Source organism: Symsagittifera roscoffensis, chromosome 4 (genome assembly GCF_963678635.1).
Source record: "Symsagittifera roscoffensis chromosome 4, txSymRosc1.1, whole genome shotgun sequence".
Classification (NCBI taxonomy): Eukaryota; Metazoa; Xenacoelomorpha; order Acoela; family Convolutidae; genus Symsagittifera; species Symsagittifera roscoffensis.
The window spans coordinates 32,561,229-32,576,124 of NC_087065.1; the positions used below are offsets into that span (position 1 = coordinate 32,561,229).

At 37.6% G+C, this 14,896-nt stretch overlaps 1 protein-coding gene across 1 annotated transcript in view; it reads right to left on the minus strand.

Moving 5' to 3' along the window:
- Positions 1-7,206: 7,206 nt before the first annotated feature.
- Positions 7,207-14,896, minus strand: part of LOC134845155 (uncharacterized) — a gene marked incomplete at its 5' end in the record, with an annotated part of 35,906 nt that continues 28,216 nt past the window's right edge. The window contains 1 exon segment of the mRNA XM_063862034.1: positions 7,207-7,831. Within this exon segment, the coding sequence (XP_063718104.1) occupies positions 7,336-7,831 (496 nt within the window).

A 14,896-nucleotide genomic window follows, 5' to 3' on the forward strand; every position in this document is an offset into this window, starting at 1 on the left:
CGGCGAAGTAAAAAAAAGGCGCCGCCCAAATGCGACTTTTGAAACTAATTGTTAGTTGTAAAACTAATATTAGTTGTTTACTTAAGTTAGATTTAAAACTAACTAGTATAAACCTACAGGGTGTTCCAAAACCTATGGGATTTTTGAAAAAACTGACATTTTCGACTGAAATGACGTATGAGTCTGATTTTTTGGAGGTTGATAAATGAGATGTGGAATTTGAGAATCCGTGAACAAATGACTTTTTGGAGAAGCTCAAAAAAAGTTTTGCGCCTTCTTTTTGATTTTCAACATTCTTCATTGAACTGTTCACGCTAATTTCTTCAGTCTCGTTCATTTTATCAAAAAAATGAAATTCAGTGATGAGCAAGGCAAATTCTTTATCCTCCAGTTTGCAAAAGGGTTGTCAGCAATTGCTGTCAAGCAAAAATTTTTCAAAACATAAGTCATTTGGGGAAGGCAAAGAAGCAAGTTCATTTTGACCGATTTTCAACGTGAATGGCAACGGTTTCAAGACAGGCCTTTGGGACAAGCTTTGAACAGACGTGGTCGACCAAAGATTCGAAATAACAATTATCCGAGAGTTGCGACACACCATGAAAACAACACCAAATCAAGCATACGAGCGTCATCAAGGGCGCTTGATATCCGCTCAACCATTTTATGGGAGATTTTGAGGCGAGACTTAAAGTTTGTTCCATTCAAAGTCAACAAACTCTATAAAATATCAAAAAAAATTACGAAATGCGAGAAACATTTTGCTTGGGGTTTTTATCTCAGGATGGATACTTTGACTCGAAGGCTTTCTGGAGGTAATACAGTTTCTAAAGACTGTTTTTGGTAACCGCATTATCAGTCGTCATTCGCAAATTCATTGGCCCGCTCAAAGCCCAGACCTTAATCCCCTGGATTATTGGTTCTGGCGTTATGGTTGTGCTGCAATTCATCGCGAAAACCCCAGGACCACTGCCGATCTGACCACAAGTGTTGAAAATTTCCATCCTGGGATCACCCAGGATCAGATATCAGCTGCTACAGCCTCAATTCACAAGCGAATGATCAAATGTCAAAAAAATGGCGGAAAACATTTTCAACACCTCTTGAAACGAATAATTTTTACTTTAGATAAAATTTCCACATCTCGTCTTTAACGTGTTAAATTTTCATGGGTCCACGTCAATTCAGTTAGAAATTACAGCCTTTTCAAAAACCGATAGGTTTTGGAACACCCTGTACTACAAATTAGACAAAAAAATCTTTATTTGCTCGAGTTTAAACTGAAAATCAATGTTTTGAAAGCGATTGTTCTAGAAACTGGGAAAAGTTTTCCGCATTTCAAAAGGTCGTTCGAAAGGCTTTAGTATTATTTATTTAGTCCGGCCATAGTTTGTGGTTCACTATATTGCGTGGACAGCAAGAAGAAAATGAAAACAAAAGTAAACCACTCGAATACGAAGTTCCTCCTCATTTTCAATGGTCGGAACAAAAGTGGGACGGAATATCTTTTTTTTTTGCTCTCTGCCCCTTATTGAAAGCATCTTCTGATTAAAACCAAAAACCTTGACCTAATTTTGAAGCATGAGAGGTTTCCCAAGAAATTGTAGCAATTTATCCGTGTTGCAAGGAAAAGCGCAGCTCGTGTTTCGCAGAAGTTAAAACCCTTTAGATTGCTTACTCACTTTTTTGTTTATGGCAATTGAAGACTAAAATGCTTGTCATCAAAACGCCTATAAAGATTTGGAGGAGAAATCTCATTGGTTTTGCATAAATCCATAATCAAAGTAAAAAAGGTGTCTGTTTTTTATAGTGGGGATGCTATTATCAAAATTATTTTTATTATTACCTTTGCGATTACCTAGCGTTATCAAACCGGAGTCTGGTTTTTTTCGGGTTAATAATTTGTTTAACAGATTCATGTGAATCACTTGGTACCTTGGCTTATAATAAGTTCAAATTTCTAAGCGTTTCCGGCACACTTAGTCTGGATATAACTAATACGCCTGGGACAGCTAAGGTCCTTGGTTCGAATCTGAGTAGGGCCTGTTTTTTTTCAAAGGGGAACTATTCCATTTCAAAAATCTTGTCGGCTATTTATTAGTCTCCTTATGCTTTATTGGCTTAGTTGCCACATCTTAAAGTTTTTTGCTGAGTGCAGTATCATTTTAAGAACCTTTTTATGTTTTCATTTTCTGCTATTTGTAATTCTTCTAGCCTTGGCTTGATAAACTTTTTTTGTTTAAAAAATGTTTGGACCAATTATATGTCTGCTTTTTTTTGTCGGCGGAGTTGTCACATCTTGGAATAGTTTTTTTTGCTGCGCGCATTTTCATTTAGTCTTGCTTTTAGTGTTTGGTTTTTTCCTACAATTTGTAATTTAACTACTTGACTTCGTATTTCCTTCTCAGTTTTTTTCGTTTCGATAGAAAAGTTCGTCGGCCCAAAGTATTTCTATCTAATTTTTATTGGCTTTATGACCTAGTTTTGAAATGTTTTAAGGCAAACTCCTCTCCGTACTACTCAAGTTGGTTGTGATGAATTTTTTTTCGATATGGAAATTTTTTCAAATTATTTTGCAAAGGGGCATCAATTGAAAGATTACTTACTCCCTTGAGTGCCTGCATACTCCCGTTGGTTTCTTTTCACCTAAACCTCTGTCTACAGCTTCCCAAAAATTCTGTGGGGTTTTATTTGGCCCATATTTTTGATTTGTTTTTTCGTTTTCTCGAAAATTACCCCTATCAAATATGAGTTTTTATTTTCATTGGAGAAATCGGTTTTGAAAAACTTTCTGAAAAATCGGCGACATCAAAAATTTTTTGCACCTAAACTTATGGCGCTTGTAATAGTCAAACTTTTGATTTCTGACCGTTTTGTGAATCGTTTTGAACTTTCTCGAAAACTAGCCTCTCAAAACTGATAATGTGGGTTCAATGAAAATAATTACTAGTAAAAAGCTCCACTGATTTAGCAGCCACCTACAACGTTTTGTACACAACGTGTTATCGACCTCGGAAAAGTCAAAATTTCTTGAAAACGACCCTGCGAAACCTTAGATTTTCAGTTCAAATGAAGGAATGGATTGTAAGAAACTTATTGGCTCAGGCGATTATGCACGAATTTTTTTGACACCACTAGTTATGGCCCTCGGACAATTCAAAATTTTGAATTTGACAGTATTTTTGTTTAAGTTTCGACTTTTCTTGAGAAAAACGCTCCCAAGCCTGAGATTTTGGATTCAATCGAAATTACAGGTTGCGAGTATCCTTTCTGCTTAAGTTGCTACAACCTATGTTTTCACACGAAATGCTATGATTCTCGGAAATGTCAAAATTCTTATTTGTTGATCTTTTTTGGACTTTTTTCGCTAAATATCCTGCCAAATCGAATATAGGCTTAATCGAAACAACAGGATGTTAAAAGCCTACTGCAGAAGCGGTGACTCTTTAATTTTTCAGAGAAATGTTATTTCCTCGTGGAAGTTGATTGTCTCAAAGATTTTTACTCTTCTCACTTTTTTATGTAGAGAAACAACCAAAGTCCAACTTCTGAAATCTTTTTTTTGGAGCGGCATCAGTATAGCAATTTTATTTATTATCAAAAACGTATCTCCAGCTTTGGCTGGGCCCCTAGTTTTTTTAACCCATGAAAATTACTTTCAGATCATCTGCAAATATCATAGACAACTTTAGGCAGATCTTTGATTTAAATCAAAAACAAGGTTCCGAAGACAGATCCTTGAGAGACCCCTGATTTGATCAACAAAAAATCAGATGGCCATCTGTTATTTTACCTGCTTTAGTTTTCCTGTTAAATTAGTCCCTGTTGAGCTCAAATGATCCTATTGAAATTTTAAGTTGTAAAATTTTTGGTAGGAGCTGTTCATGTTTGATTTTGGTTTTTGAGAAGTCAAAACAAAACAAAAAAGTGATGGATTTTTAGTTGAACAACAACGGATGATCTTGATTAGACTTAAATCATTCGAAACTTTTCAATTTACGTTCAACGTTGTAACATCTTTCAAATCATCATTCCTAGAAATTGGAGTCAATGCCTTTTTTCCACTCTGTCGGAAATTGCCGTAGACGCTTTGTTTTTGAAAAGGCTTTACAGCGACGATGATATGATATTCGAAGTTTTCTTCAGCAGAATTGCTGGTATTGCATCTATTCTTTGGACCTTGATTGGGTCTAAATATTGCAATTTCAACAAGATTTTGGCATCATTTATTTCAAATTGAACATATCTTAAAAAATGTCCACAAGGAGGTGGCTCAAACCAGACCTAATCGTCATAAGTTACAACAGGCGAAAAGTAATCATTTAAGATCCTTTATGAGCACCACTGTTGCTTCACCATGGTAGCTTCAGACTTCATTACAGGTGATAAGCTGTCACTGCAGGATTTTCATTTTATTTTCTGCTCGTTCCGCGTGGCGAAGGAAGTTCTTATATATTCAGCTCTGTCACTGCAGCTTTGAGTTCATTTTCCTGATGCTCGGAAAGATGAGTTGACTGATTGTAATGGATGCAGTTCTTTTCGTGCGATTACATAAAACTGACGAAATAACCTTTGAAAGTAAGTTTTCGGACCAGATCAAAGTTGCACACATCAAGCTACTACTTGTGCCTGAACTTGAATTAGATTGGAGTACGTTTTTCGCTTCTATCGAGCTTCATCTCATGAGACCAGCTTTTTTATATATCTGGACAGCCAGTCGTAGCTGTGGTTTTTCGAATACTCTCATTGAATGAGCCAGTTTTTGATATCAAAAAATTTTCTTCATGGATTAATTTAATTTTCAATTAAACAACAGTTATAAACTTGATTTCTAAACTGAAATACAAAATCCTCAGCAACAAAGCCGGCCCAAACCCATCCTCCATTGATAAAAATGTGCAATTAATATGCAACGCCACGCAAATTGAAAAAACTGAATTTTGCGCCATTTAAACTTTTTAAAGTCAATCCTCAGTAACATCAAGAGTATAGAAAACAAAATTGCAATAAAATCGAATTGATTCACTTGATTTTTTATTTAGATCAAAAGTCTGCTCTAAGAGCTCAAAATTGACTAAAATTTTCACCTGACATGGAAGAGGATGCAAGGTTTTCGATAATTGTGGAGTTAAATACAACATCAAAAATGTAAAATGTACATTAAACACGCAAAACGAAATTGCATATATCAGCGGCCAGAATTTGTCAGTATTTTCATACAGCAACGCTATATCAAATTGGTGCGCGTTTTGATTGCTTCGTTTTCAAGGTACGATGTACAGAAACTACATCCGATTATGATACCTCTGTGATCTTCGCGGTTTCCATAAACTGAGTCTTATTTTCTCTTCATCAGTCCAGGAATATGTTTCCTTGGACCAATCTTCATTGAAATTGGAAAAAAAAATGGAAAAACACTATGCTATTATCTTCAATTATCTTACAACAAGGACAGCTAATCTGGATTCTTAACCAGATTTCAACACTGACAACTTCGACAATGCATTTTGCCGGCATTTCAGCAAGAAGAGGTAACCTAAAACCATATTAATTGACAAAGTAAAGATTCTCCTAGGACTAAATTGGAACTCAAAACATCACTTGAAAGACTCGACAAAAACGAAATTTAAACCATACCAGTCAAGTGAACTCAAATAAATATTCAACGCACCTTATGACCCTCTTTTCAGCAGGGCCTGGGAGCGATCAACCCAAATTTAAAACGCATATTATTCTTGGATCTAAAAAAACTTACGCAGGAGTTTTTCAGAACTCTTCTTACTGAGACGGAATCGATGTTAAACTCAAGACCTCTGACGAACGTTGCTGATATCACAGACAACCAAAAAACGACTCACCGCTAAACATTTTTTATTACGTCCCTTCAGCAACTTACCACCCGGACCCTTTGACAATCAATCCGCTCAGAAAAACGGTTTCAACAACAATAACTTAACTACATCTGTGAATAACCAAAAGTAATGCTTACTAGCCCTTTTGAAGCAAACAAAATGGAGCCTCGTAAAAAAACCGCTAAAAAGAGGGATGCCTTTTTCGTGAAAAATCTGAGTCGCAGCAGAACATCCTAGACGAGATGGAACCATTCGAGTATTGGCGTAAGGACGGCGTACAGTTTCTTTGATTGCCCGGCTAACGCCCTCGGACACTTTTTTGGCTGGACTCAAAACCTAACTTGACTTGAGCTTAACACGCGGCCCGTGAGCATGTTGCTGAAGCAACGTTCCTAAAATTTGTAAAATTATTGGAAAAAAAAGTTATTGGAAAAATCAAAATTGAAATCCAGCGAGCAGTCGTTTATTAGCTTATTTCAATTGCTTAAAAGCTGACAATAGCCTATTTTAAAATGTGAAAACTCAGTTTTACTCAAGTAGTTTTAGTTTTTTCAGTGTTTTTGCGCCTTTTTGAAATTATAAAGTTTTTTTTGAAGGTTTTAGCGCTTCAAAAAATTTCAAAAATTTAAACCTGCAAATATATATTTTTTGTTTTTTCCTTTTTTTTGTCATTTTATTTGAACAATTGTTTAGTTTGCTTTTTTCTTTGACGGTTGAATATTCCCAACCTCTAGTTTTTCTTTCAGGTTTTTTATCACACCACGCCGAAAAAACGACAAATTTGGGAAAAAAAAATCTTTTATTTTTTTAAAGACAGGTCGGAACATTCTGTGGTACTTGCACAGTTACCGGTCTTTCTTGTTCAGAAGTGCAAATTCAGCGACAAACTTATTCACGATGAGTTCAGTATCTTAAACTTGAGCTAATGAACCCTGAAGGTCAACTGAGCTACGTGGCCTTAAGGCCGAAAAATCTTTACTCAAAGCTTAAAATATTCAGTATACTCAAAGCTTAGAAAATAACATAAATTCGGTCGGATGACAATATTATTGAAACTTACTTGATAATGCGACGATGGCTTTAATCAGCTCACACAGTGAACGCGTATGCGGTAATATCTTTTTAATAGAATTAATTTTGCTTGAAAGCCGAAAATTGTCGGCTGGAGAACCGTAGCTGAAACAAATGTTTCGATGTTCCGTCAAATGTCTGAAGAATATTATGTCCGAACAATTGATTTGAAAAAAAAAATTAACAAGCGGATCTTTTTTCTATTAACGAACAGGTTTTCTAGATATAAGCTTATTTGAAATTAAATTATTCTTATAAGAAAAATGTTCGAGGTGTTACTTATTAACTTGTCATGATATTGGCATAATTCCAAAAAGTGACGAATACGGTCTATGAAATAGTTTGATTTACAAACATTTAAATCGTCCACCCAGACTTCAAACATGGCCAAAAGTTTTCAGGCCTAGAATAATTATTAGTATTTGGGACCCAGCTGTTTCATAATTTTTGATGTCCTTTCTGTGTCGAGAGGAGACAAATGACGGCCATCGATTGGCGTTGTACGTAAATCAGTATCAGTGTCATCCTGATATTGGGGTTCGTAGTTTGATTGTGAGTTGGGTGCTTTATTTTCAGCAAATTCGTTTCCATGTATTCCAATCAATCCCCTAGGGAACACAGTTTTCACTTTTGGCTTTACTTTGGGGGTCTCTTGATTGCTTCCCCGGCTCAGAGACACCTTGGGCTCAGCTGATACTTTTTCGTTATCGTTAAAGGTGTCATTTGAGGATTTCTGCACAATTTTTGTGACCATCCGGCCACTTCTAGGTACTATTGGTCTCCTTAAAGGAGTTTGAGCTTCCCGATTCAGTATTGCATTCAAAGCATTGCGCTCCGAGGTGAGAGCGATGGATTCTTCATTCAGACCTTTTATTTTTTCAGCTGTCTCTTCTAGTTCCTCTTCTTGGGCACTGAAACAATTACCTTTGCAGTATATCATCCGCTTGCGACGTTTTTATAATGGTTGAAACAAATAACTCCTGCTCCGAGGTCGATCGAGTTTTAATGATTAGATAACCGCGGCCAAAACGCGTTTTTTTTACCGCGACCAAAAAGTTATCGGCGACGGGCATTACCGGATAAACGCTGAATATAACCGGCGCGATCGAAGAATAAATGTTTCTCGTGGTCGAAAAGACAAAACAAAAAATTGTGCGTATCAATTAGATCTTTTTGTTAACAACCTAGAACAACTGCACGCAAAATTTGGCACAGATGTGGATCTAGGGTTTTCCCGAGAGGAGGGGGGGTGGAATATGGAAAACTTTTCCTAAATTTATTTCGATCTTTCTTTTAGGTCGACCAAGTTAATTTTCTCCTAAATCACTGTAAAGACCGCAGGCAAATTTTTGAAAAACAGGCCTAATCACCGCAGGCAAATTATTTATAAAACAGGCCAAAAGAGACGTTAATTGAAGACCGTTAGAGCGGTGGGGTAGTAATCTCTGAAGGGGCATGGGAGAAGGGAAGGGCAGACGCCCCCACCAACAGTCACCGATGCCTACAATCCATCTATGGATTTGCGTGCAAACCATCTCGTGATTTCCTTGGTTCTCATCCCATTTGCAAAGTGGTATGGCCAGAGTTGGAATCGGGCCGGGCTTTTTACGGGCCGGGTCGGGCTCGGGCTTCATGTTTAGGCCAGCATCCGGGCCGGGACCGAGCCTGACTTTGAAAAGAAATCACATCTTTCACCGTTCAAGCACAAACGCCCAGAAGGAGCGTGACTTCAGCAAAGCTAGACAAATCCAGACAGCCAAGCAAGCCCTCTTTTCTGCGGCAAAAGTCAGCCAAATTCAAATTGAGCTTCTATGATCATCTGCGGCTAACGGACTTAATAAAAAAATTTTTTAAGTTCACGTTTGAATTTCAATGTACTTTTTGCTAGTATATTCGTGTTTTTTGCTAGTATATTCGTGTAGCTCGGGCTTAAAATTTTTGTTCCCCAGCCGGGCCCGGACCTCAAATTTAGAACCAGTTCCAACTCTGGGTATGACTAGATTAAAAACAGAAAAATCAGGCTCTTTTGAGATTTCTTTATTAACAAAAGCTAGCAAAATGATGAACAAAATTTCAGACACAATTATTGCAAGAATGATTTAATACGACAAAATGGGGGCTAGAAAATTAGACAATAAGCAAATTAGACTGCTCCAATAAAACGGAAATTAGACGTTAATTTTTTTTCCGCAAAACTAGCATTTTAGACGGAAGCAAACCCGCACTCAGTAAAAAGAGAAAATAATCGATTATATTATAATTATATTAAAATTTTAGCAAATTTATAAATAATTATAAGCGCCATTTTTGGATGTTTAAGCGATTTATAACCCATTAGAATGATAACATTTTTAGTGATATTTAAATAAATTATAAACAACTGTAATTGATTATAATTGTTCCAAAAAATCTCTTATGATCTATTATAATCTATCATACCATACTATACTTCCTTTTTCTATCGAAATATTATCTCCTAGAAAAAATCAATTAAAATGCCTTATAAATCAGCTATTTTGCATAAAAAGCACAAAAAAAAACAAAACAAAAATAAAACGAAAAAAAAGCGATGACGTTCGTGGAATAATAATGGATAATAAACGATTCTAATTTAATAAAACTTCCGAAACATTTTTTCAAAAACTTATCGATTTTAATCAATTATAATTTTTTTGCATCAAAAAACAGTAACATTATAATCCATTTTCAATCAATTATAAAAAATAAAGATTTTTATTGAAACTTATGGAGACTGACAATAATTATCCATTTTAATTTAGTTTTTTTTTACTGAATGTGGGAAGGGCTAACAAAATTTATTGCTTGAAACACGTTTTAATAAATTCAAAAATAGTATATAATCCCATTGCATATCAAAATAATTAGCACAGTTGATTTATGAAACGTTAATCTGAATATTATAAAATACTTTTGAAATGCATATTTTATACAATTGCTGCACGTGAAAACTGCGGCTTGTGAAAAACTGAGTAGCCAGCGAAAATTGTTTTTAGTCAGTAAACATTAAAGTTTGGAAATAATAACATTAAAAATATATCTAATTTTCCATATTTGTAATTTTTCAACGACGTCTAAATTCATTGGGCATTAGACCGAAATTGGGCATATGCTCGACTTATGTTTCGACTTTCCCGACCAAAATTGGGCATGTTTCGATTGTGCTCGAACTATGTTTTGACCTTCCAGACCGAAATTAGGCATGTGCTCGACTTATGTTTCGACTTTCCAGACCGAAATTGGGCTTGTGCTAGACTTATGTTTCGACTTTCCCGACCAAAATTGGGCATGTTTCGATTGTGCTCCACCTATGTTTTGACCTTCCAGACCGAAATTTGGCATGTGCTCGACTAATGTTTCGCCTTTCCAGACCGAAATTGGGCATGTTCTTGACTTATGTTTAGACATTCCCGACCAAAATTTAATTTTCCATATTTGTAATTTTTTCTATCTAATTTCTATCTAATTTTCCATATTTGTAATTTTTCAACGACGTCTAAATTCATTGGGCATTAGACCGAAATTGGGCATATGCTCGACTTATGTTTCGACTTTCCCGACCAAAATTGGGCATGTTGCGATTGTGCTCGAACTATGTTTTGACCTTCCAGACCGAAATTAGGCATGTGCTCGACTTATGTTTCGACTTTCCAGACCGAAATTGGGCTTGTGCTAGACTTATGTTTCGACTTTCCCGACCAAAATTGGGCATGTTTCGATTGTGCTCCACCTATGTTTTGACTTTCCAGACCGAAATTTGGCATGTGCTCGACTAATGTTTCGCCTTTCCAGACCGAAATTGGGCATGTTCTTGACTTATGTTTAGACATTCCCGACCAAAATTTAATTTTCCATATTTGTAATTTTTTCTATCTAATTTCTATCTAATTTTCCATATTTGTAATTTTTCAACGACGTCTAAATTCATTGGGCATTAGACCGAAATTGGGCATATGCTCGACTTATGTTTCGACTTTCCCGACCAAAACTGGGAATGTTTCGATTGTGCTCGACCTATGTTTTGACCTTCCAGACCGAAATTAGGCATGTGCTCGACTTATGTTTCGCCTTTCCAGACCGAAATTGGGCATGTGCTCGACTTATGTTTCGACTTTCCCGACCAAAATTGGGAAAGTTTCGATTGTGCTTGACCTGTGTTTCGTCTTACCAGACCAAAATTGGGCATGTGCTCAACTTATATTTCGACTTTCCAAACCGAAATTGGGCATGAGCTCGACTTATGTTTTGACCTTCCAGACCGAAATTTGGCATGTGCTCGACTAATGTTTCGCCTTTCCAGACCGAAATTGGGCATGTGCTCGACTTATGTTTCGACTTTCCCGACCAAAATTGGGAAAGTTTCGATTGTGCTTGACCTGTGTTTCGACTTACCAGACCAAAATCGGGCATGTGCTCAACTTATATTTCGACTTTCCAAACCGAAATTGGGCATGAGCTCGACCTATGTTTTGACCTTCCAGACCGAAATTAGGCATGTGCTCGACTTATGTTTCGCCTTTCCAGACCGAAATTGGGCATGTGCTCGACTTATGTTTCGACTTTCCCGACCAAAATTGGGAAAGTTTCGATTGTGCTTGACCTGTGTTTCGACTTACCAGACCAAAATTGGGCATGTGCTCAACTTATATTTCGACTTTCCAAACCGAAATTGGGCATGAGCTCGACCTATGTTTTGACCTTCCAGACCGAAATTAGGTATGTGCTCGACTTATGTTTCGACTTTCCAGACCGAAATTGGGCTTGTGCTCGACTTATGTTTCGACTTTCCCGACCAAAATTGGGCATGTTTCGATTGTGCTCCACCTATGTTTTGACTTTCCAGACCGAAATTTGGCATGAGCTTGACTAATGTTTCGCCTTTCCAGACCGAAATTGGGCATGTTCTTGACTTATGTTTAGACATTCCCGACCAAAATTTAATTTTCCATATTTGTAATTTTTTCTATCTAATTTCTATCTAATTTTCCATATTTGTAATTTTTCATCGACATCTAAATTCATTGGGCATTAGACCGAAATTAGGCATGTGCTCGACTTATGTTTCGCCTTTCCAGACCGAAATTGGGCATGCGCTCGACTTATGTTTCGACTTTCCCGACCAAAATTGGGAAAGTTTCGATTGTGCTTGACCTGTGTTTCGACTTACCAGACCAAAATTGGGCATGTGCTCAACTTAAATTTCGACTTTCCAAACCGAAATTGGGCATGAGCTCGACTTATGTTTCGACTATCCAGACCGAAATTGGGCATGTGCTCGACTTATGTTTCCACTTTCCAGACCAAAATTGGACATGTGCTCGACTTATGTTTCGACTTTCCAGACCCAAATTGGGCATGTGCTCGACTTATGTTTCGACTTTCCAGACCGAAATTGGGTATGTGCTTGACCTATGTTTTGACTTTCCCGACCAAAACTGGGCATGTTTTGATTGTGCTCGACCTATGTTTCGACTTTCCAGACCGAAATTGGACATGTGCTCGACTTATGTTTCGATTTTCCAGACCGAAATTGGGCATGTGCTTGACTTATGTTTCGACTTTTCCGACCAAAATTGGGTATGTTTCCACTGTGCTCGACTTATGTTTTAACTTTCCCGACCAAAATTGGGCATATTTTGATAGTGCTCGACCTATATTTCGACTTTCCAGACCAAAACTGGGCATGTGCTTGTCTTATGTTTCGACTTTCTAAACCAAAATTGGGCATGTGCTCGACTTAAGTTTCGACTTTCCAGACCGAAATTGGGCATGTGCTTGACTTATGTTTCGTTTTTCCAGACCGAAATTGGGCATGTGCTTGACTTATGTTTCGACTTTTCCGACCAAAATTGGGTATGTTTCCACTGTGCTCGACTTATGTTTTAACATTCCCGACCAAAATTGGGCATATTTTGATAGTGCTCGACCTATATTTCGACTTTCCAGACCAAAATTGGACATGTGCTCGACTTATGTTTCGTTTTTCCAGAACGAAATTGGGCATGTGCTTGACATATGTTTCGACTTTTCCGACCAAAATTGGGTATGTTTCCACTGTGCTCGACTTATGTTTTAACTTTCCCGACCAAAATTGGGCATATTTTGATAGTGCTCGACCTATATTTCGACTTTCCAGACCAAAACTGGGCATGTGCTCGGTTTATGTTTCGACTTTCTACACCGAAATTGGGCATGTGCTTGACTTATGTTTCGACTTTCCCGACCGAAAATGGGCATGTTTCGATTGTGCTCGACCTAGCTTTCGACTTTCCAGACCGAATTTGGACATGTGCTCGACTTATGTTTCGACTTTCCAGACCGAAATTGGGTTGTGCTTGACCTATGTTTTGACTTTCCCGACCAAAACTGGGCATGTTTTGATTGTGCTCGACCTATGTTTCGACTTTCCAGACCGAAATTGGACATGTGCTCGACTTATGTTTCGATTTTCTAGACCGAAATTGAGCATGTGCTTGACTTATGTTTCGACTTTTCCGACCAAAATTGGGTATGTTTCCACTGTGCTCGACTTATGTTTTAACTTTCCCGACCAAAATTGGGCATATTTTGATAGTGCTCGACCTATATTTCGACTTTCCAGACCAAAACTGGGCATGTGCTCGTCTTATGTTTCGACTTTCTAAACCAAAATTGGGCATGTTCTCGACTTAAGTTTCGACTTTCCAGACCGAAATTGGGCATGTGCTTGACTTATGTTTCGTTTTTCCATACCGAAATTGGGCATGTGCTCGACTTATGTTTCGACTTTTCCGACCAAAATTGGGTATGTTTCCACTGTGCTCGACTTATGTTTTAACTTTCCCGACCAAAATTGGGCATATTTTGATAGTGCTCGACCTATATTTCGACTTTCCAGACCGAAATTGGACATGTGCTCGACTTATGTTTCGACTTTCCAGACCGAAATTGGGCATGTGCTTGACTTATGTTTCGACTTTTCCGACCAAAATTGGGTATGTTTCCACTGTGCTCGACTTATGTTTTAACTTTCCCGACCAAAATTGGGCATATTTTGATAGTGCTCGACCTATATTTCGACTTTCCAGACCAAAACTGGGCATGTGCTCGACTTATGTTTTGACTTTCTAAACCGAAATTGGGCATGTGCTCGACTTAAGTTTCGACTTTCCCGAGCAAAATTGGGCATTTTTTGATTGTGCTCGACTCATGTTTCGACTTTCCCGACCAAAATTGGGTATGTTTCGACTGTGCTCGACTTATGTTTTGACTTTCCCGACCAAAATTGGGCATGTTTTAATTGTGGTTGACCTATGTTTCGACTTTCCAGACCAAAATAGGGCATGTGCTCGACTTATGTTTTGACTTTCCAGACCGAAATTGGGCATGTGCTTGACTTATGTTTCGTTTTTCCAAACCGAAATTGAGCATGTGCTTGACTTATGTTTCGACTTTCCCGACCAAAATTGGATATGTTTCCCTTGTGCTCGTTTTATGTTTTGACTTTCCCGACCAAAATTGGGGATATTTTGATAGTGCTCGACCTAAATTTCGACTTTCCAGACCAAAATTGTGCATGTGGTCGACTTATGTTTCGACTTTCTAAACCGAACTTGGGCAAGTGCACGACTTATGTTTCGACATTCCCGACCAAAATTGGGCATGTTTCGATTGTGCTCGACTCATGTTTCGACCTTCCCGACAAAAATTGGGTATGTTTCGACTGTGTTTGACTTATGTCTTGACTTTCCCGACCAAAATTGGGCATGTTTCGATGGTGCTTGACCTATGTTTCGACTTTCCAGACCAAAATCGATCATGTGCTCGATTTATGTTTCGATTTTCCAGACCGAAATTGGGCATATGCTTGACTTATGTTTCGACTTTCCAGACCGAAAGTGGGCATGTGCTTGACTTATGTTTCGACTTTCCCGACCAAAATTGGATATGTTTCCACTGTGCTCGACTTGTGTTTTGAC